This window comes from Enhydra lutris, unplaced genomic scaffold (genome assembly GCF_002288905.1).
Source record: "Enhydra lutris kenyoni isolate GAN:26980312 unplaced genomic scaffold, ASM228890v2 scaffoldscaffold1, whole genome shotgun sequence".
In the NCBI taxonomy this organism is placed as follows: Eukaryota; Metazoa; Chordata; class Mammalia; order Carnivora; family Mustelidae; genus Enhydra; species Enhydra lutris.
The window spans coordinates 17,839,530-17,860,727 of NW_019154085.1; the positions used below are offsets into that span (position 1 = coordinate 17,839,530).

At 38.5% G+C, this 21,198-nt stretch overlaps 1 protein-coding gene across 1 annotated transcript; it reads left to right on the forward strand.

Annotated features, from left to right (window-relative positions):
• The first annotated feature begins 1,003 nt into the window (after positions 1-1,003).
• LOC111138618 (zinc finger DBF-type containing 2) lies at positions 1,004-20,923 on the forward strand. Its single transcript, XM_022490676.1, has 4 exons — positions 1,004-1,063; positions 7,831-7,958; positions 13,561-20,073; positions 20,137-20,923. Exons 1-4 carry the CDS (start codon positions 1,004-1,006, stop codon positions 20,921-20,923), a joined length of 7,488 nt encoding a protein of 2,495 aa, XP_022346384.1.
• The last annotated feature ends 275 nt before the right edge of the window (positions 20,924-21,198 follow it).

The following is a 21,198-nucleotide window of genomic DNA, read 5'->3' on the forward strand; positions in this document are numbered from 1 at the left end:
GGATGATTTTAATTAGTAAACTTTTTGTGTTGCAGAATCATCTTATCAGAAATAACACAATATAGGATCATTCTGTTACGTATTTTCCAACAGACAAGAATGTTAAAAATAATTAGAATTAAAACATGATGAAATTATTTCTTACGATTCTGTTTGCACTTTAATGAAACAGCTCCAAAATTGAAATAGTATTGATTTATTACGTAACATAATCAGTAATAGTAAATACTCTGTGTCAGTGAATAAATTGGTTGTGTATCAGAATTACTTGGGGAATTAAATTTGAATTCTAGGCTGTGTCCCAGCCCTACTAAATCAGAATTTGGGGGAATAATTTGGATATTCAGCCCAGCTTGTGAACCACTGCAATAAGGCAATGTTGAAGGATTACAGTTTTAAGGGAGTCGGAACGTGGGAACTTGATTTGTAGAGAAATCTCATCTCACCAATTGGAAAAAATTCCTCATATTTAACTTGTTTTATGTGGTTGTCAGAAGAGAAGTGTCTTGTGTTTCGGACATGAATTAGTAATTTTGGTTTTTAACGACTCTGTCCGATAATTTATTTTAAATTCTGCCCCTTTGTGGAATAAGCCGAAAGGTACGTGCAGTATCTTTATTTTCGTGGCAGAATTAGATGGTAAGTGTGACTCGGAGTCTGCTTCTCCCTCTTCCGCTCCCCCTGCTTATGCTCCCTCTTTCTTTCTATGTCAAATAAATAAACCAATCTTAAAAAGAGAGAGAGAGAGAGAGAGAGAAGAAGATGCACAGCTCTCCTATGGACTCCAGGCTCACCGATGGAGGCAGCAGCTCACGGCAGCCTCGCCTAATTCCATAATTATCAGAAAGAAGAGTGCCTCGGACTTGGGGATGCATTTCTGCTCTGTGACACCATCACAGCTGTTTTCTGCACGGCAGGAGGGAATGATTGCATTTTTGCCATTTGTCTTTTTTTTCAGTTTGAGTTTTCCAGGACCGTAGCCGCTTGACTTTGGTCATTCACCATGCAGAGCAGACAAGGATACTGCAGCTACTGCTGCGTGCGCTATAGTAACCTGGAACAGGTGAGAGGCCCCTGCTAACGTGCTTGAACCTCAGAAGACCTCGTTTATTTAATACGTTATATTCATTTATTCATCCACTGAGCAGATCGTGTTGCGAATCTTCTAGTTGGTAGACACTGTTTAAGGTTCCCAGGGTGAGACTGTGAACAAATCCAGCTACCTTTCTTCATGAAGCTTACTTCGTAGTGTGCTAAGACAGAAAATAAATAGTCATATAAATTTTGATACAGGGATATGTCCGATTGGGATAAATGTTACGAGGAAAACAAAAGAGAGAAGAGAGTGCAGTTTTAGATAGAGTAGCCGGTGGGGTGAAGGAAGTGACATTCGAGTTGAGATTTGAACCAAGTGTGGGATCCCAGCTTGCTTATCTCTGGGGAGAGAATTTCTAGGTAGAGGGAAAGAGAACGGAGACCCCAAGGCAGGGGGATGGTCAGCATGCTAACCCGAAGCCGGCAGCCCGTGTGGCTGCAGTGCTGGCCAGTTGGAGCAGGTGTTACGTGAGGGGAAGAATTCAGAGGATTAGATTCTATAAGACGTTGTAGAATAAGGAAAGGACTTTGAAGTTTAGGCTTTAACACACCAATGTTTTAAGTTTTGCTGTAGTGAAATGTAGCTTCCCCCCCTCCTATTGTTGCTTGTGGTTTTGGTGTCATAAAAGATTGCCTAATCTGTGCTCCTGAAGATTTATGCCATGTAATTTCCTCTAAGAATTTTAGTTTTTGTTCTTACATTTAGGTCTTTGGTTCATTTTCAGTTAATTTTTAAAAATATATATTGTGATTTTAATTACCTCCTAAAAGCCCTGTCTCTAAGGACCATCACATTGGGAGTTAGAACTTCAACATGCGAATTTTGGGGGTGGGACACAATTCAGTCCGTAGCAATTATATTGATTTCAGTTTTAGCTGTTAAACCAGTTTTGCATCCCTGGGCTAAATCCCACTTGGTCATGGTGTTTGATCCTTCTGTATGTTGCTGGATTTGGTTTGCCAGCATTTTGTGGAGGATTTTTGTATCTATATTCATAAGGGATATTGTCTGTAGCTTTCTTTTCTCGTGATATCTTTGGTTTTGGTATTGGGGCTTCCTAGAATGAACTGAGGAGTGCTCCTTTCTTTTCTTTTTGTTGGAAGAGTTTGTGAAGCCTTGTATATGGACATTTTGAAGCAAGTCTTCATGGTAATAGTAGCTGTAGTCCTCTGACCGGGATTGTTAACTTGGAAGAGTCTCAAGGTTTTCTTCAGGGTCTAGGCTGAGGAATTGTGTCATAGGTGAAGTCGTAATATAACGAAGCTCTGGTCCTGGTAGTGCTGGACTGTTTTATCCCAAGTGAAATCTCAGACAAATTGTAATACATAAAAATTCAACTATAGAGTTGCATTTGTTTTAATTGTCAACAGTCATCATTTAAATTCATACTAAGGAAATGTTTTTATTGTGATTTCTAGTTCTCTGCCTTAAAAAAAAAACTTTCTAATGCTGGTTATAAGCACAAGGCAGCAGGTAATGAGTTTCAAAGCTCTCTTTAGTATTTCTGTCACAATTGATAATTATAGCATCACTTGACTGGAAGATTATTTGTTGAACTTTTGATAGTAATAAAACATACTAAATCTTTAACTACAAGCTGTATTCAGTAAGCACTCAGTCTAACTTTTTCTTAAGGTTTAAAATAATTTTTTAGACATTTGGATACTCATGCATTAAACAAACATTAAAAAGATGATGACAGTCAAAGTAATATGTGCTAAGTATAAAGGTTTAAATAAATTCATTTGAAAAGGTTTAAATAAATAATAATTAAATAAATAGATTAAAGAAATGGATAAATTTCATGGCTTTGGATTACTTTTAAGGTCGTGGAGAAATACAGCGCCCAAATCTAGGTGAATATTCAACAGAAACAATGGAGACCAAAAGATAGAATACAGCTACCAACTCAGAGTTCTATGCTTAAGAAATACATCCTTGAAAAAAAAAGTGAAGTAGAAATATTTTCAGAAAAAAAATTAAGGGAATTTGTTAGCATCAGCAGATCCTCACTGAAGGAAATCCTAAAAAGAGTTCTTCAGATAGAAGGAAAATGATTCCAGTTGGAAGCTCAGAGAGATGGGAAGGCATGAAGATCAATGGAAAGGTGGTAGGAGATCTAAATGCATAGTATCTCGTATGAGGGGTCAACAACAATGGCATAGACACTGTAAAGAGTAAATCAAGTTAAGTCCTTGCTCAAGAAGAGTGTAAAAGTAACAAGTAATTTTAGATCTTGGTAAGTTCTGAGCTGCTTGTTATAATCTGTTACTGCTAATAGACTAGAAAAAGAGCCTAGCCTATAACTAACTGCCAGGTTAACAGAAAGGGAAAACTTGGAATAATAAAAAGCAGCCCATGAGAAGGCAAGAAAGAAGAGAAATAGGGACATCAGATAGGTAAGAATAATAAAAAACAGATTTAAAAATAAAAACAAAGCTTAAATAGAAATATACCAGTAGAATATTAAGTGAAAATAGACTTGGTGCTTGAATTAAACTATATTTAATATTTTATTGGAGATTCTAGCCAGGGAAATAAGGAAAGAAAAAGAAATTAAAATGACAAAAGTTTAGATAAAAAGAAACAAACTGTTATTTGTACACAGTGTGATTGTGGACATAGAAAATCCTAAAGATATCTAGGTAAACTGTTAGAACTGATAAGTGAATTTATTATTTGTTTAATTAAAAAAATTTTTTTAGTGAGTTTAAGAAAGCTTCTTGGGCCAACATAAAAAGAAATTGCATTTTTATATTGTAACATCACACAGAAAATGAGATTTAAAAGAGATGCTTACAACAGCATCAGAGGACATCAACTCTTCAGGAATAAATGTAACAAAATATGTATATAAGGTTTTTATATAAAAAAGTATAAACATTCAGAAAGTTAAGAAAAAATTAAATAATTGGTGTGCTATACCGAGTTCATGGATTGAAAAAATCAATATTATAAGAATGTCATTTCTCCTCAAATATATATATTCAGTGAAATTCCAAACAAAATTCCAGAAAAATTGTGTTTAATGAAAATTAAGCCAATTCTAAAAATATGTATGTACATGCAAAAAGTATGTATGTACATGCTAAGAAAAATTAGGATACTCTTGAAGGAGAAGAAGAACAAAGTCAGAAGTAATAAATATCCAAATTTATTACTAAACTACAGTCTTTAAGACAAGGGTACAAAGTCAGAAAGATTATGGAAATAAACCAGAAACTCCAGAAAAGATTCTGGAGTCTTTGATTTGTGACAAATGTGGCGCTAAAGCATGGTGAGGACAGGAATTTCTTCAGTAAAGGGTACTGGGTCAGTTGGCTGTCCATATGGAGAAAAAGAAATGAAATTCTATTACTATCTCATCCTGGACACAAAAGTCAGTTCCAAGTAGATGATAGATATAAATATTGCAGGTAAAACAATAAAGCTTCTAGAAATCAATAGAAAATCTCCATGATTTTGAGGTAGGGAGAGATTTCTTAAACTTGTAACAGAAAGCACTGGCGAAGAAAAAAAAAATGGTAAATTGGACTGCAGTAAGAAGCAATGAGAGATGATTAAGAAGGTGGAAAAATGCCCTGTAACTATTCCTGGAAAAGCTGTGGATACACACACACACACACACACACACACACACACACACACACACACACACTTTATGATACCCCTCCCAAAAGAAAGTGAAAAGGTAAGCCACAGGGAATGATACTTGAAACACACATAATTGAAAGAAGAGCTCATGTCCAGAATAAATAATTTCTATAGTTCATTTAAAAAAAAGAAAGATGCACTTGAAAAACAGGAAGAGATTTGGACACACCGTAAAAGAAGATATCCAGGTGGCCAGGAAAATGAAAAGCTATCAAAAAAATTGTAAAGCAATAGTGAAACAACGTGAATCCCCACCCCCCTTTCCAGTAGCTAAAATTAAAGAGCCTGACAATGGCAAGTGTTGATGAGGAGAAAGAGGAATGGAAACTATGATCCATTGCTGGGGAGGGTGCGAATTGGTACAGCCATTTTGGAAGACTAGTCAACAGAGGGTACTACAGCTGAGTATACGCAAATCTTATGACCCAGAAGTTCCAGCCTTACTAATACATTCAACAAAAATGCATGCACGTGGGCACCAAAAATCACATATAAGAAAGTTTTTTGCAGCATAATTTATAACAGTCTTGAGCTGTGAAAGACACAAATGTCCATCAAGAATGAGATGAATTGGGGCGCCTGGGTGGCTCCGTGGGTTAAGCCTCTGCCTTCGGCTCAGGTCATGATCCCAGCGTCCTGGGATCGAGCCCCGCATGGGGCTCTCTGCTCTGCAGGGAGCCTGCTTCCTCCTCTCTCTCTCTGCCTGCCTCTCTGCCTACTTGTCATCTCTGTCAAATAAATAAACCTTAAAAAAAAAAAGAATGAGATGAATCAATAATATATGGTCTATTCATATGATGGGATGCTACGCAGAAATTAAAGTGAATGGACTACAGCTAATTTGGATAAGTATGAATGTGAAAGAGTATATAGACTGTATGATTACACTTACATAAATTTAGAAACTTTCAAACCTAATCTATATTGTCAAAATTTAGGTAATAGTTAATTTGGGGGAAGAGGAAAGGAATATTAGATTGGTATGGGACATTAGAAGGGTTCTGAGTGCTCCTTAGTTTTTCATGGATAGATGGTTAGGGATGTGTTTTGTTTTGTGATGATATATTGAGCTATACATATGATTTGTGCACTTATCTTTATGTGCATGTCAATTCAGAAAATTTAAAGAAACTGACAACTCCTGGGATATATAGTGTGGTGTTATCTGTGGTTTGTGTCAGTGCAACTTTTCCATTTATGTTGACTTTTTAAAATTTTTACTGAGGCAGAGAGAGGATGAGGTTGGATTTTAGTTGAACCTTTATTTGTTTCCTTGTACCTTTGTTCCCTTCATGAACCAGGAGGGCGAGGGTACTGGACAGTGGGGAGCTTTGAGGGCGGAGGATCTTGAGACTGTCATAATTTAGACTGTTCCTGGGGCTAAGGCAGCATCAAAGTAGATCCCTGAAGTCAGCGTGGAAGGAGAGAATTCCAGGAGTTGTTAACAGTGGTCAGTAGCTGGCAACCTGGCTTAAGTTCTTTTGGCATCTTTACTATGATATTTAAAATTGGACTTTTCCTTGGTATTGTTAGATGAAAACATGTTATTAAATTGTTGTCAATAATTCACATTGGAAATAGGGCATTAGCAGTAGCATGTTACAGGGAAAGAGGATAAGCTTTAGAGTTAGATGCAGACGAAACCCTGGCTTTGTCCCTGGCTGCTCAGCTGGAGGCACTTTACTCCAATTCTTTGTGTTTTACTTTCTTTATATCAAAATGGGGACAAGATTCAGACTCAGTGAAAATTCGATGAGCTGACTCTGTGAATGGAATAGCACCGTGTTTGACGCATTACATGGGCTCAGTAGGCTTCTTTCCCACACCTCTAGATAGTTCACTGAAGGACACTTGTGAACACAGACTCTGTGGAGAGAATTATAAAACAGAAAAAAAACTTTTTTAAAAAGATTTTATTTATTTATTTGACAGAGACAGAGCAAGATCATAGAGACAGGCAGGCAGGGGGTTGGGGGAAGCAGGCTCCTGCTGACCACAGAGCCCGATGTGGGGCTCCATCCCAGAACTCTTGAGATCATGACCTGAGCCGAAGGCAGAGGCTTAACCCACTGAGCCACCCAGGCGCCCCAAAATAGAAAAATTCTGTGTATTTATTCCAATATTCTGTTTAAGTGAGGAGTTGTAATCTCTGAAGAAAAATGATGGACTTTTTGTGCATTATTAATTTTCAACTTTTTTTTTTTTTTTAAAGATTTTATTTATTTATTTGACAGAGAGAGATCACAAGTAGACAGAGAGGCAGGCAGAGAGAGGGAGGGAAGCAGGCTCCCCGCTGAGCAGAGAGCCCGATGTGGGACTCGATCCCAGGACCCTGAGATCATGACCCGAGCTGAAGGCAGCGGCTTAAACCACTGAGCCACCCAGGCGCCCCATAATCTTCAACTTTTACAAATACAGTGATCCAACCCTCTTCTCTATTTTAACAGATTTTTATAAAAATATTTGCTCAGTACAAATATAAGAATTTATAAGAAAAAAATTAAAATTACCTGTAAGTGTAGCCCACAAATGTAAATGCTTTTAAGATTTTGGTGCATTTTCTTCCATTGATTTGTCTGTACATTTTATTTTATTTTTTATTTTATCTTCTTTTATTTTTGTTTGTATATTTTAAAACCACAGGTTTAGGTAAAAGCATACATGTGATTTTTGCATCCCCCATTTTTCTCTTATCTAACATTTCTCCATGTTATGTAAAATTTTTCATATTATTTTAGGTAGTTGCATAGTATTATGTCTTAGGTCATGCTATAGATTTTACTATTAGACACTTTGAAGATTTCCAGTTTTTTGTTGTCATGCTGTGATAAGCGTCATTTTTTGCATAAATAGTCCACATTTACGATGATTTCCTAAGAGATTTAGAGAAATGTAATCACTATATCCAAGGGAGAGTAACTTCTATGTTTTTTGATACACATTTTAGAATTGCTGTGCAAAAAGGCTGTCTCAATTTATACTTCTATCCAGAGTATTTAAATGAATCCATTTGTGAAACTCTCACTACTGTTGAGTATTACCGGTTTAAAACTGCTTAGTGTGTTTTTTCTTTTTAATAGCACATGGCCAGTGCCCAGCACAGATACTTGACCACCCAGAATCGACAGAGGATGGGCACCACGAGCTTGATGGAACGATTCCTGCAGGACGTGCTCCGGCACCACCCATATCATTCTCAAGAAAACAGGTAAAGAAAGTCGCTGACCGGAATTCTGTTAGCACAGCGTTCTTGTATGTTCCAGGTTTTTCCAGACTGTTTTTCCAGTCTCGTACTTCTTAAAATAAACCTTTTCATTAAAGAATATAAAGTGAAATTTTACCTGGTAACTTCTCTTTGCTTCTATTTTAAAATCTTTTCTAGCTTAAATAAGAAATTTCACTGTAAGAGATATGGACCACACCCTGCTTTTTTCTAAATAAAAGCCTTAGGTCAATAAATGGTTATCCATCATTAAGGTGTTCTGTTAAGTATATCGTAGGATTAAGCAGGGGAATATGGTGGGGGCAAAAATAGCCTTTAGAAGATCAGGAACGACCAGCTGGTGACTGCAGCAGAGTAAGTAAAGTAAGTCCATTCCACCTTAACTGAATTATTTGCTAACTGAAGAGAAGAGGTAACAAATGGAATCTGCTTTTTAATCTGTCAGTGTCTTGATAGCTTTTTTTGTATCAGTGTTTTGGTTGTTTTAATAAAAATAAATATTTTGATAACATTTAAGCGTTAATGTATGTCAAAGAAAACATTGGTAGGAGATTAGATTAAGTACTGTGTGCAGGTTTGCAGCTATAGCTGTAGGCGATAAAGCAAAACAGATTATTAGCATATCTGTGCAGAATAGTTGAGATAAGCACCAGCAGTAGAAAAAGGATAAACTTCTTGAATGCTTTGTTTTGCAAGTCACAACCCAGAATTGAGCAAATGGGGAAAAAATTTAAATGGGGAAAAAGTTTAAAAAATAAATGTCTTTCTTTAGCTGTCGGAAAGATAGACCGTCTTGGGCTCAGTATAAATTTCCAGCTTATAGCTTGTATAAGCAATGCTTTAACAGACATTTGTACATGCAGCTATTTCTGTGGTGTAGAATTCTAGAACTTGAACTTCTGGGCTCAAGTTTCTGGGCCTTAGAAAATATTTTCTATTTTTTAACCTTTCATTTTGGAATAGTTTCAGGCTTACAGAAAAGTTGTAAAACTGCTACAAAAACATTGGACTCTTCAAATGTTAAATCTAAAATAATGACGGTACAATGATCAAATCCATGAAATTACATGCTATTGATAGTCCTCCTTCAGATTTTGTCAGTTGTCTTCCTAATGTCCTTTTTCTGGGACCAGGATTCAGTCCAGGATCACACATGGCATCTAGTTGCCCCATCTCAGACACTCTTAATCAGGAACAGTTGCCCAGTCTTTGCTTTCAAGCCTTGGACTCTGATGGCCAGTTATTTTGTAGGATCTCCCCAAGTTGGGATACGCCTGACACTTTCTCATGATTAAAGTTAGGTTATGCATTTGGAACAAGAGTAAATTATAATTGGTGTTGTGCCCTTCTCAGTGTATTCAAGCGATCCATGATGTTTCCATGTCTCATGGCTGGTGATGTTAACTTGGATCACTTAATTAAGGTGGCTTCTCTAATGTTACTCTTTCCCCATTATAATTAATAAGACTTGTGGAGAACTACTTTGAGACTATGTAAATAAATACCCTGTTTCTCATTTCCACCCATTTATTGTAAGCGTTCATTGATGGTTCTTCCCTGAAACAGTTATTATGTATATTAGCCTCCATAAAGAAGAGCTTTCTGGTTACCTTATTTATCTATTTATATCATTTTAAACTCATGGCTGTGTCTCCTATGGGTGTTAATAATTTACTGTTACTTTTGTTGCTCAGGTGGTGTGTGGAACTTTAAAATTCTTGAGACACTTCCTAGAAGACTATGCCAATTTATATACAATTTATATAACATACATATACACCAGTAGTCTATGAGAGTGCTCATTTACTGTTGTTCTTGCTAACACTGGGATTAGCAACTTCTTTTTTTCCCCATAATAGGCCAAAAAGGCATATCCCTTCATTAGCCTTTATTTACTTATGAGTAAAATAGAACATCTCTTTACATAAGTTTTTTTTCAGCCATATGTTTATTTTATGGATTATTTGTAGACATTGCATTTTTTTCTATTGAATTGTTTCTGTATTTTGGATTTGTATGCAATATTTATAGATAATAGTCCTTTGTATTTTAAATATAATTATTTTCCCAGCATCTGTCATGTGTCTTTCATCTGTGTGTATTGTCCTTTACCATATAGAAATTAAACATTTTGACATAATTAGATGTAAGCGGAATTTTCCTTTATGGCTTCTTTCATGTCTTTTTCTTCATGTCCTTATTTCTGCTTTTAAATATTTTTTTTAATTTTTTTTTAAAGATTTTTTTTTTAAATTTATTTATTTGACAGAGAGAGAGAGAGATCACAAGTAGGCAGAGAGGAGGAAGCAGGTTCCCTGCTGAGCAGAGAGCCCGATGCGGGCCTTGATCCCAGGACCCTGAGATCATGACCTGAGCCGAAGGCAGAGGCTTTAACCCACTGAGCCACCCAGGCGCCCTGCTTTTAAATATTTTTAATCTTCCTGGAATTTGTTGCCATATGTGGTGTGAGGCAGGACTTCTTATTTGTTTGTAAAAGTATATTAATTATCTCCATTGATATAAAATGTCACCTGTAAGGACGCTTGGCTGGCTCAGTGGGTAAAGCATGAAACTCTTGATCTCCTGGTTGTGTATTTTGAGCACCATGTTGGGTGTGGAGATTACTTTAAAAACAGAAAAATATCACCTGTAACGTAAATTCCTCTGTTTGTGTATCTATATCTACGTTCCCATCAGTAGATCTGATTTTGAATTCCATTTTTTTACCTCGAGTTTTTTTTAATCCCATGCTAACACATTATTTATGTTTATAAGCATTATAAATTACAGAGTTTATTTCTAAAAGTTTTTTCTCTTCCCCCTTATCTAGACATTGTACGTTTTTCTATTTTAATCTTTTTGAAATCAGCTCTTACTTTATTTTTTTTCTATTTATTGGTTTTCCTTTTTCCTAATTAATTTCCTCAGATTTCCTGGGTGGGGGGGAATTTGATTATCTTTCTTTGTGAATTAAGAGCTCATTTAGTTAATTTGTGTCTGCTAATTCTTTTTTTAGTGGAGGATTTAAAAGTGTGAGGTTTCCATTTTGCTTACATCTCATAGGTTTGATGTGTAGTTTTTATTTTATTTATAGATTTTAAAAATTTAGCACAAGAATTAGATAAAAGGGCTTTTAATCTTTAATGGTTAGATTTTTAGAGGGATTTTGTTGTGAAATTAGTTTAAAATGAGTAGAAATATAGATTGTGATTTAGTTAATTTTAACCACATGCAAATACAGAGGCAAATCAAAGCACCTAGATGGTGATTCCTAACTTTTTTGGGATTTTGTCGAACTGTTTGATTTTATGATTCCTCCTTACTTCCTTTGCCAAACGTTACAAGATTAATTTTATTTTGAGAATGTTGTGATAGTCTTCTAGGGTTCTGAAAAACTAGGGTAAAATGGTAATGGTACTACACTTTTATTGATTAGAGTTCAGAAGTGTGAAACATGCTGGAATTTCTTTGCCCTGTATTATTCTGATATTTGGGTTAACTTTTTAATTTTACAAATACCAAAAAAAATGTTCTTTTAGTGTTAATTATAATAAATTTTTATGGGAAAGAAGTAATGATATTTATGATACGTTAAAGGAAAGTTGCCTGTGGCTGAGCATGTATACATTTCTCTTAGGTGATTAAAGCATCTCTCAAATTGAAAAATATTTAATAAAGGTATTTTTTAGGTATTAATCTACTTTAAAAAACTTATTTATTTTTAATAGACTACACTTTAGGACAGTTTTAGATCAACAGAAAACTTGAGAAAGTAGTACAGAGTTCCTATATCCCTTCTCTACCTAGTTTCTCTATTACTAAGAACTTACATTACTATGGCACATTTGTTACAATTAATGAACCAATATTAATACATTAACTAAGTTCTGTAGTTAATTCAGCTGTTTTTAGTTTTTACCTAATGACATTTTCTGTTTCAAGGTCCCATCTGGGATAACCATGTTCCATTAACTCAACTCCTCTTGGCAATTAAAAAATTTTTTTTTGGTGGTGGCGAGGGGCAGAGGAAGAGGGGGAGGGAATCTTAAGCAGGCTCCATGCCCAGCATAGAACGTGGTGCAGGGATTGCTCTCGTGACCGTGAAATTATGACCTGAGTCAAAATCAAGAGTTGGACACTTAACTGACTGAGCCACCCAGACGCCCTTGATTTTAGCTATTCTAACAGGTGTGAGGTGACATCTCATTGTAGTTTTGATTTGTACTTCCCTGACGATGAATGATGCTAGATATCTTTTCATGTGTCTGTTGGCCATCTGTGTGTTTTCTTTGGGAAAATGTCTATTCATGTCTTCTGCCCATTTTTTAATTGGATTATTTGTTCTTTAGGTGTTGAGTTTTATAAGTTCTTTATATATTTTGGATACTAACCATTTTTCAGAGAGGTCATTTGCAAATATCTTCTCCCATTTGGGTAGGTTGCCTTTTAGTTTTATTGTTTTCTTCACTGTGCAGAAGCTTTTTATTTTGATGAAGTCCCAATAGTTTGTTTTTCCAGAAAGACATGTAGGAAGAAGTTGCTGCAGCCAATGTCAAAGAGGTTACTACCTGTGTTCTCCTCTAGGATTTTAGTGGTTTCATGTTTCACATTTAGGTCTTTAATCCATCTTGAATTTATTTTTGTGTATGGCAGCATTATCTACAATAGCCTAACACACACACACACACACACACACACACACACACAGGACTATTACTCAGCCATAAAAAAGAATAAAATCTCGCCATTTGTAATGACATGGATGGAGTTAGAGTATCATGCTAAGTGAAATAAGTCGGAAAGACAAATACTATATGAATTCACTCATGTGTGGAATTTAAGAAACAAAACAAATGAACAAGAGGGAAAAAAAAAAAGAAAGGCTAACAAATAAACAGATTCTTAACTTATAGAAGACAAATGGATGGTTACCAGAAGGGAGGTGGGCTGGAGGAGAGGTGAAATAGGTGATGGGGATTAAGGAGTTAAACTTGTGACGAGCACTGGGCATCTGATGGAAGTGTCGAAGCACTAAATTGTATACCTGCAATTAATGTTACGCTGTATGTTAACTAACTGGAATTTAAATAAAAACTTTTAAAAACCCAACAGTGTGTTAAATAATAGCTAACATTTGAATGATTATATTTTCCAGGCTTTTAAAAAATGCTCCTTACATATAACAACGAATTTACTTCTCAAAACAATCTCATGAGGGAAAAATAACATTATGTTCTTTTTTGAGGGAGAGAACTGAAGCCTAGAAGGTTAAGTAACATATGTAACACTTTGCTGTTGACTGCTGGGATAACTGATAAATGATATATTGCTTTTTTTTTTTAAACAGCTTTTTATGTTTAGGAGCCATTTTGTGTTTATTAAGTAGCAATTGGTGGAGCTGCCTCCACCTTCTCTACTGATTTCCCTCCCTGAATATACACATGGTATATAGCCTCATGTGATCGCCTTGATTCTTTGTCCTCTCACAGTCAGGCCCAGGATAGCAAGAAAACGTTTATTGTACGTTTATTGTAACATTTAAAATAGATATTAGAATATTTTTATGGATTTCCCCCTTGCTTTTTAGATCAACCCAACATGAGAGACTTCTTATGAATACTGCGCCACCTCCTGAAGTGGTTCCTGTTGATGATTCTGTTTCTGAAGAAGCAACTGAGGATGCTGCTGGCGTAAAAGGAGAGAGCTCTAGCAAGGGTTCTGAACCTAGTAAAGAGTTACATGCTAGACCTGGCAAATCTCAGGAATGTATACAGGGTGTTTCAGTAAGACCATCAGTTATTCAAAAACTGGAGAAGGGACAGCAGCAACCCTTGGGTTTCATTCAGAAAATTGGGAGTGGCATGAAAGAATTTAACCCAGTTGGTATTGGTCAAGCTACACATACTAGACCAAGCTTAATATGTCCGTCAGTGATTTCTAGTGCTCCTGCTAGTTGTTTAGCTGGAAGTTCCTTTGACAGACCAGTTACACCTAAAACAACTAAGTTAGCAGCAGCAGCCAGTTCGGATTCAGTCAGAAAATGTGACCCGAACAAAGTTGACAGATACCTTGAACAGCCAGACAGGGGCTCTAGAAATCCTGTGCCGCCGTCCAACCTAGAAACTTCAGTTTCGTATCAGAAACCTAAAGAACCAAATAGGAAATCTTTAGGTACAAATTCAGATAAATTGATTATACAGGAAGCTGTAAAATCTCAGCGTAAAGCTTTGTCAGCTGGCGCTAAAGTCCGTGAATTTATGGGTACTGAAGGCTCCTTAAAATCTGAATCTCTTTCCAAATTAGCTGTCAACCAAGCAATCAGCCTGAATAAAAGTGGCATGCCTTCTAATAAGGGAACCTTTGAAGATGCTACAGCAAAGCACCGTGAGAAATTCCTTTCTGGTATGGATCATACCCAAGAGGAAAAGCATTTGGTTTTTAATAAGTCAGCCTTTTTAGAACAGAAGAGCTCAGTGATTTCTGCAGTGAAATTTGCTCGTGGCTCTCTTCAGTCAGCGTCTGATCAACCCGAAGAGACTGCACAAGACCTTTGGAAGGAGGAGCAAACTGACCAAGAAGATAAAAACTATGATTCGAGAGCTTCTGAAATGAGTTTTGACTGCAGTTCCCCTCGTTCACTGACTGATGAATCTAAGGTGACTGCCAAAGAAGTAGACCTTTCAAAGGAAGCGTACGCAGATTTGCAGTGTAAGAATAAGACATCTTTCATTTCTGTGGTGAGTTCGGATCGTGATGGCTCTCTTCCTTTAGCTACCAACCGAACTCAAGTAATCGTTAAAGGTGTAAGTGCTCAGAAGGCAAAGCCTATTAGCCTGGTTGATGAAAGCTATGAATCTAGTGATTCTGAGATTAATTTTGAATGTGATGCCTTACTTCAATCAACTGATGACTACCCCCGGCAACCTGCAAAAGAAGGAAACCTTCCTAAAGAGGAACACATTGACTTGGTTGATAAGAACTATGGATCTAGTAGCTCCGAAGTAAGTACTGATTCTCCGTTTCCTCTTCAGTCAGTAGGTGACCAACTCCCAGTGGCTGTCACAGAAGCAAAACTTGAGAAGGTTCACATCGGCTTGGTTGATAAGAACTATGGTTCAAGTTGTTCAGACACAAGTATTGATAACGATGCTTCTCCTCAGTCTGTAGTTGAGCATCCTCACCTGGTTGTCAAAGAAAGAAATGTAAAGGATAGACAGGTCTACCTGAAAGATAAGAACCTTAAATCCAGCAGTGCTAAAGCCCATCTTGATTATGCTGTCTCCCTTGAGACAGTGACTGATGAATCTCAGAGGGCTGTTGAAGACATACACCTTCTGGAAGAGAAGAATGAACCTGTGGATATGAACTATGATTCTCATGGTTCTGAAATGAGTTTTCACACTGATGCTCGATTGGTGGCTGGCCAGTCTGGAGTAATAGTTAAAAAAGTGAACGCTCGAGAAGTAGCTCTTGACCTGGAGGATAAGAGTGTTAAATCTAGCAATTCTGATCAAAGTTCTGATTCTCGTGCCTCTCTTTATCAGTCACCTAGTGATCAACGTGAAATAAGTCTGAAAGAGTTAAATGTTGACATGGAAGTTAAGAGCTATGGGTGCTCCAGTTCTGAGCTGACTTTTGAATCTGATCCCCCTGCTATGTCAGGTACTGAACATTCTGAGATGGACATGGAAGAAATAAGAAAGAGGCACATTAACTTGGAAGGTGAGCACTCTGGGTCAAATAGTTCTGCAATAACTTTTGACTCTGATATTCTTCTTCGCTCAGGAGTTGACCAGCCTCAAGTAGCTATTTATGTGGAAGAACCGAGTCATCTGGACAATCAGACTAATAAATCTTGTGTTGCTGAAGTAACTTTTGATTCTGATATACCTGTTCATTCGGGGACTAATCAACCTGAACTGGCTGTTAAAGACATAATCATTCAGAAGGAAGAATATATACACTTAGGGAGGAAGAATGATGAACCCAGTGGTTCTGAAATAAGTTTGGATTTTTATGTCCCTTCTCATTCAGTGACTGACCCTCCTGAAGTAGCTATGGAAAAGCTAAATCTTCAAAAAGAAGAGCAGATATACTTAGAAAATAAGGACAATGAGCCTAGTGGTTCCGAATTAAGTTTGGATTATGGTATTTTTCATTCAATGACTGGACATTCTAACAATCCCCTTAAAGAAATGAATCTTCAGGAAGAGTGCATACACTTGGGAAATAAAGGTAATGGGCCTAGTGTTTCTGAAATCAGTTTGAAATCTGACCTTTCTTATCATTTAATGACTGATCATCCTAACATAGCTGTTAAAGAAATAAGCCATCAGAAGGAACACATGTACTTACAAGATAAGGATAATGCATTAAGCGTTTATGAAACAAGTTTGGATCCTGGTGTCCATCTTCATCAGTCAGTGACTCACAAGCCTGAAACCGCTGTTAAAGAAATGTGGCTCCAAAAAGAAAGGCATGCTAAATTCAAAAGTAAAAGTCCTAAATTTAGTAGTTCTGCAACAGGTTCTGACATCCCTCATTATTTAGTGACTGAACCTCAGATAGCAGTCAAAGAAATCAATGTTCAGAAAGAACAACATGTTCTAGAAAAAAAGAGTGATAAATACAGCAGTTCTGGAATAATGTTTGGGTCTCATGTCCTTCCACACTTAATGACTGAAACGCCTCACATTGCTGTTTTGAAGGAGGACCGTGTTGTCCTAGAAGGTCAGAGTACTGGAGCTAGAGGTTTTGCAGTAAATTTGGATACTGGTGCCCCTCTTCATTCAGTCATTGGCCAACCTCAGCTAACCCGCCTGAAGGAACAAAATGTTCATCTGGAAGATAAAAACCGTGAATCTAGTCATTTTAAGATAAGATATGATTGTGGTGACCCTCATCAGCTATTGACTGGACAATTTAGGGAAGTGGTTAAGAAAACAAACCTGAGGAAGGAAGGGAAAGTTGTAATGAAAAATAAAAAGGTTCAAACTAAAGGTTCTAAATTAATACGCTCTTCTGGTGTTTCTCTTCAGTCTGTGGCTGATAAACCTGAAGGGGCTATTAAACGAGTAAATCCAGAGAATGAAGGTCATGTGAACGTGGAAGATAAGAGCAGCCAATGTAGTGGTTCTGAAGTGAGTTTGGATTCTGATTTCTTGGTTGAGTCAATAATTGATCAACCTCAAGTAACTATTTTGGATCAGGACCATACTGAGCTAGTAGAAGATAAGCACAGTCAATCTGGTGGTTCTGAAATGAGTTTTGATTCTGAGGATCCTCTTCAGTCAGTGGCTGAGCAGGTTAGAGAAACTGTTAAAGAAATAACCCTTTGGAAGGATGAAGTTGATGTGGAAGATAAGAGGGATGAAGCTGATGTGGAAAATAAGAGGGATGAAGCTGATGTGGAAGATAAGAGGGATGAACCCAAGGGTTTTGAAATGATGTATGATTCTAAGGTCCTCTGTCAGTCAGTGGCTGCCCAAACTGAAGAAGTCGTTAAGGGGATGAACCTTTGGAAGGAGCATGTTGACATGCAAGGGACGATTGTGGAACCTAGTGATCCTAAAATAAATTTTGATTCTAATGAACCTCTTCAGTCTGTGCCTAATGAAATTCAAGATGCTATTGCAGAAATAAATCTTCTGAGGGAAGGACATGTTTGTCTGGCTGATAAGGACTATGAACCCAATGATTCTGAAATAATTTATGTTTCAAATGTCCCTCTTGAATCAGTGGTTGAGCAACCACACCTTTTGGAAGGGGAACATGCCAGTTTGGAAGACAAGAGCACTATCGCTTGTCCTGAAATAACTTTCATTTCTGATGGTCATCTTCAGTCAGTGGCTGACCAGCTTCAAAAATCTGTTAAAGAAGTCAGTCTTTGGAAGGAAGACCATATTTACCTGGAAGATAAGAGCTACAAACTAGGTGACTTCGAGGTAAGTTATGATTCTGATGTTCCTGTTCACTTTGTGATTGATCAGTCTCCTTTGGCTGTCAAAGAAATAAACTTGCAAAATGACCTAGAAAATAAGAGCTGTGGACCTAGTGTTTTTGAAATAAAATGTGATTCTGGTATTCATTTGCAGTTAGAAGTTGACCAGTCCGAAGTGGTGTGCAAAGAAATAGATCTTCCGAAAGAAGGGCATCTTGGCATGGAAGTAAAGACCAGTGAACCTAGTGATTCAGAATTAATGTGTGATTCTGATGTCCCTCTTGAAATAGTGGTTAATGAACTTCAAGTGTCAGTTAAAGAAGCAAATCTTCGAAAGATGCTCTTTGTGGACCTGGTGACCAGTGATAGTGATTGTGAAGTGATTGCGGAGTCTGATATGCCTTTTCAGCCAGTGATTGACTCACCTCACATGACTGTCAAAGAAATTAATTGTATAAATACGGAAGGCTATGATCTAGAAGGTGAATGCTGTGACTCTTGTGGTTCTGAAATAGGATATGTTTGTGAAGCCTCTCCTCAGTCACTGGCAAACCAGTGCAAAGAGACTTTCAAAGTGGTAAACCAGAAGAAAGACTATATCATTCTGCAGGAGTCAAGCTGTGAGTCTTACGGTTCCGAAATAAATTTTCAAATCGACCCCCCAGATCGGTCTGTGACTTACTCATCACAAGAGTCTGATAAAGAAATGGTGAAAATTATTGACTCAGAAGAGAAGAGTTGTGAATCGGATAGTCCTAAAACAGATTTTAAATGGGAAGACGATGCTGAGCCAACGGCTGAGCAGCTCCAGGAAGAAGACAAAGGAATCAACATTTGTCAAAGGAAAGGTCTAGAAACCGGTGGCCGAAAAGAAAAGCACTGTGAAGCTACTGTTTCTGCAGTGCGTTGTAGTGTCTCTTCTGGGTCAGCAGTCCATCAGAGGGCTAGTAAGGGAAAGATTTTGAAGTTAAAACATGCAGATCCAGAAAGTATGAGCTGTGAACCATGTGGTTCTGGAATGAGTTTCCAGTGCTCTCTTCAATCTGACGCTGACCAGCCTCAAGAAGCCGTTAATAAAACGGGACTCTACAAGAAGATGTCTCTGGACCCAGAAGAAACAAACCGTGATTCCCACCCAACCTCTATTTTCATAGTTGATCCTGCCAGGAACCTGGAAAAGGTAAAGGAAGTCATAGAAGACGATCCTGATGAACCTGTCCTTGAAGCCTTGCCTCATGTCCCTCCTTCATTTGTGGGGAAAACGTGGTCTCAGATAATGAGAGAAGATGACATGAAAATTAATGCTCTTGTGAAAGAATTTAAGGAAGGTCGTTTCCACTGTTACTTTGATGATGACGGTGAGACCAGGAAGATAAAAAAAAAAAATTTGAATGAAGAAAAAAAGATTACCTGGACTGACGCGAGTCAGGACACTACCGCAATTCAAGTTCTTTCAGATTGTGATGATAATGTAGGTGGCGTTTCAGATACCGATGACTTTCCAGTGGCCTTAGATAAATCTAGCCATCATTCTACAGTCAAGAGGCCTTATTATGAACAATCATGGCGACTGGCTGCTCGATGTCAGGCTGTAAAAGTCAGCCATGGAACTCAAACCAATTTCTCAAATCAGTCAGACACACAAGACAGTGGACAGGAGGACGACTCGCCAACAGGGAAGCGTTCGCTTCAACAGGACAAAAAAACAAAAAAGAAAGTGAAAATTGGAGCACACGAATATCCTGAAACATGTACTAAAGTTCTGAAGCCTTTGCAACCCAATGCCTTAGTCTACGTTATTTCTTCAAACATGAAATTTCAGGACAGTGAAACTGCCAACTTCGCTAAAAAATACCGCACCCCCAGAAGTCGGGATGTTAGCATAGAGTACAAATACAAACGGAGCTCCTTTAATTACTATGACCCACTGAGTAAGGAAATTGTAATTAATCCTCCTCTGAGCATAGATGTATCAGACCCTGACAGAGTTAACTGGCTTCAAGCTAGTCTCAGCGACCTGAGCTCCAGTTCAGGTGATGAAGACGCTGAAGACTGTGACCCAACATCCGTTTTGACCATAAGAGATGAATTGCTGGCCTATCCGGGGGCCCCTGTTTCACCTGAGCGAGTGCCACGGCCGGGGACTTCGGGGACTTCCCGGCCGGGGCCTTCGGGGACTTCAGGGCCGGGGACTCCGGGGACTTCAGGGACTTCGAGCGCTAGCGCGGGCGCAGCTCCGAAGGAAAGTAATTTCCAGGTAACGCTCGTCACCAGCGACGCCGCCGGGACCTCTTCGGAAGCAGGTACCGGGAAGTTCTCAGAAGGTAAAAAGAAAATTCAGAGGAGGGTGACAACGAATGATGACAAGCCAGACTTCCCCACGAAGGTTTATAAACCGATGAGTCTCCAGGCACAGCCCAGGATCGCTTCCGAAAGACGGCCAATTTGGATTCAGACCAAAGTAAACGATATCATTCGAAAGTATCTTTCAAAATACTCTTTCCTGCGTCGCAAGTATCAGTCCAGGAGCGCCTTTCTCCGACTGCATCTTAACCAGAAGAAATGCGAACCCCCCAAGGCGAAGGCGGCGGCGAGGAGCACCACCCATATGGTTTTGAGGTCGTCGGTTCCGCCGGTGCCCGCAGATCCGCCGGTTCCCTCGGATCCGCCGGTTTCCCCGGTCCCGCGGCTTCCCTCGGCCCCGCGGGTTCCCCCGGTCCCGCGGCTTCCCTCGGTTCCCTCGGTCCCGCGAGCTCCGCCGGTGGCGGCTGGGGCGGCCGGGCCGGCTGAGGGGCGGTCCCTCCCGACCCCCGGCTCCGCCCCCAAGCCGCCGGGGCAGGGTGGGGCAGGCAGGAGGAGGAATGGTAAGAAACGCTCTCGGAAGAAGAGAAGACGACTCTCCCGACCCGTGAAGATCTACGCTTTGAGAAGCCTGTATTCCCAGGTGCCCTACTCCGACAGGATGAGGACTCGGCTCTCAAGCAAGCGAGAGGCCAACGAGACCGCCTAGACGCGTGGAGGCGAGCTGAGCAGTCCCTGCCTCACTCGAAACACATTTGTGCACATAGCTTTCCCAGCTTCGGTGAAAAAAAATTACCTTCAACTATTTTGCTACAGACATTATTTTTCAGAACTTTTATAATTCATTTAAGATTAGTGTTTAAGGTCTCTCTCTCTCTCTCTCTCTTTTTTTTAGAGATCCAAACGCATCCTTTGTCCATTTGCCGTAGAAGAGCTTCACCTTAATTTCTAGCTATAATTTAGCACAGTATATATACACATTTT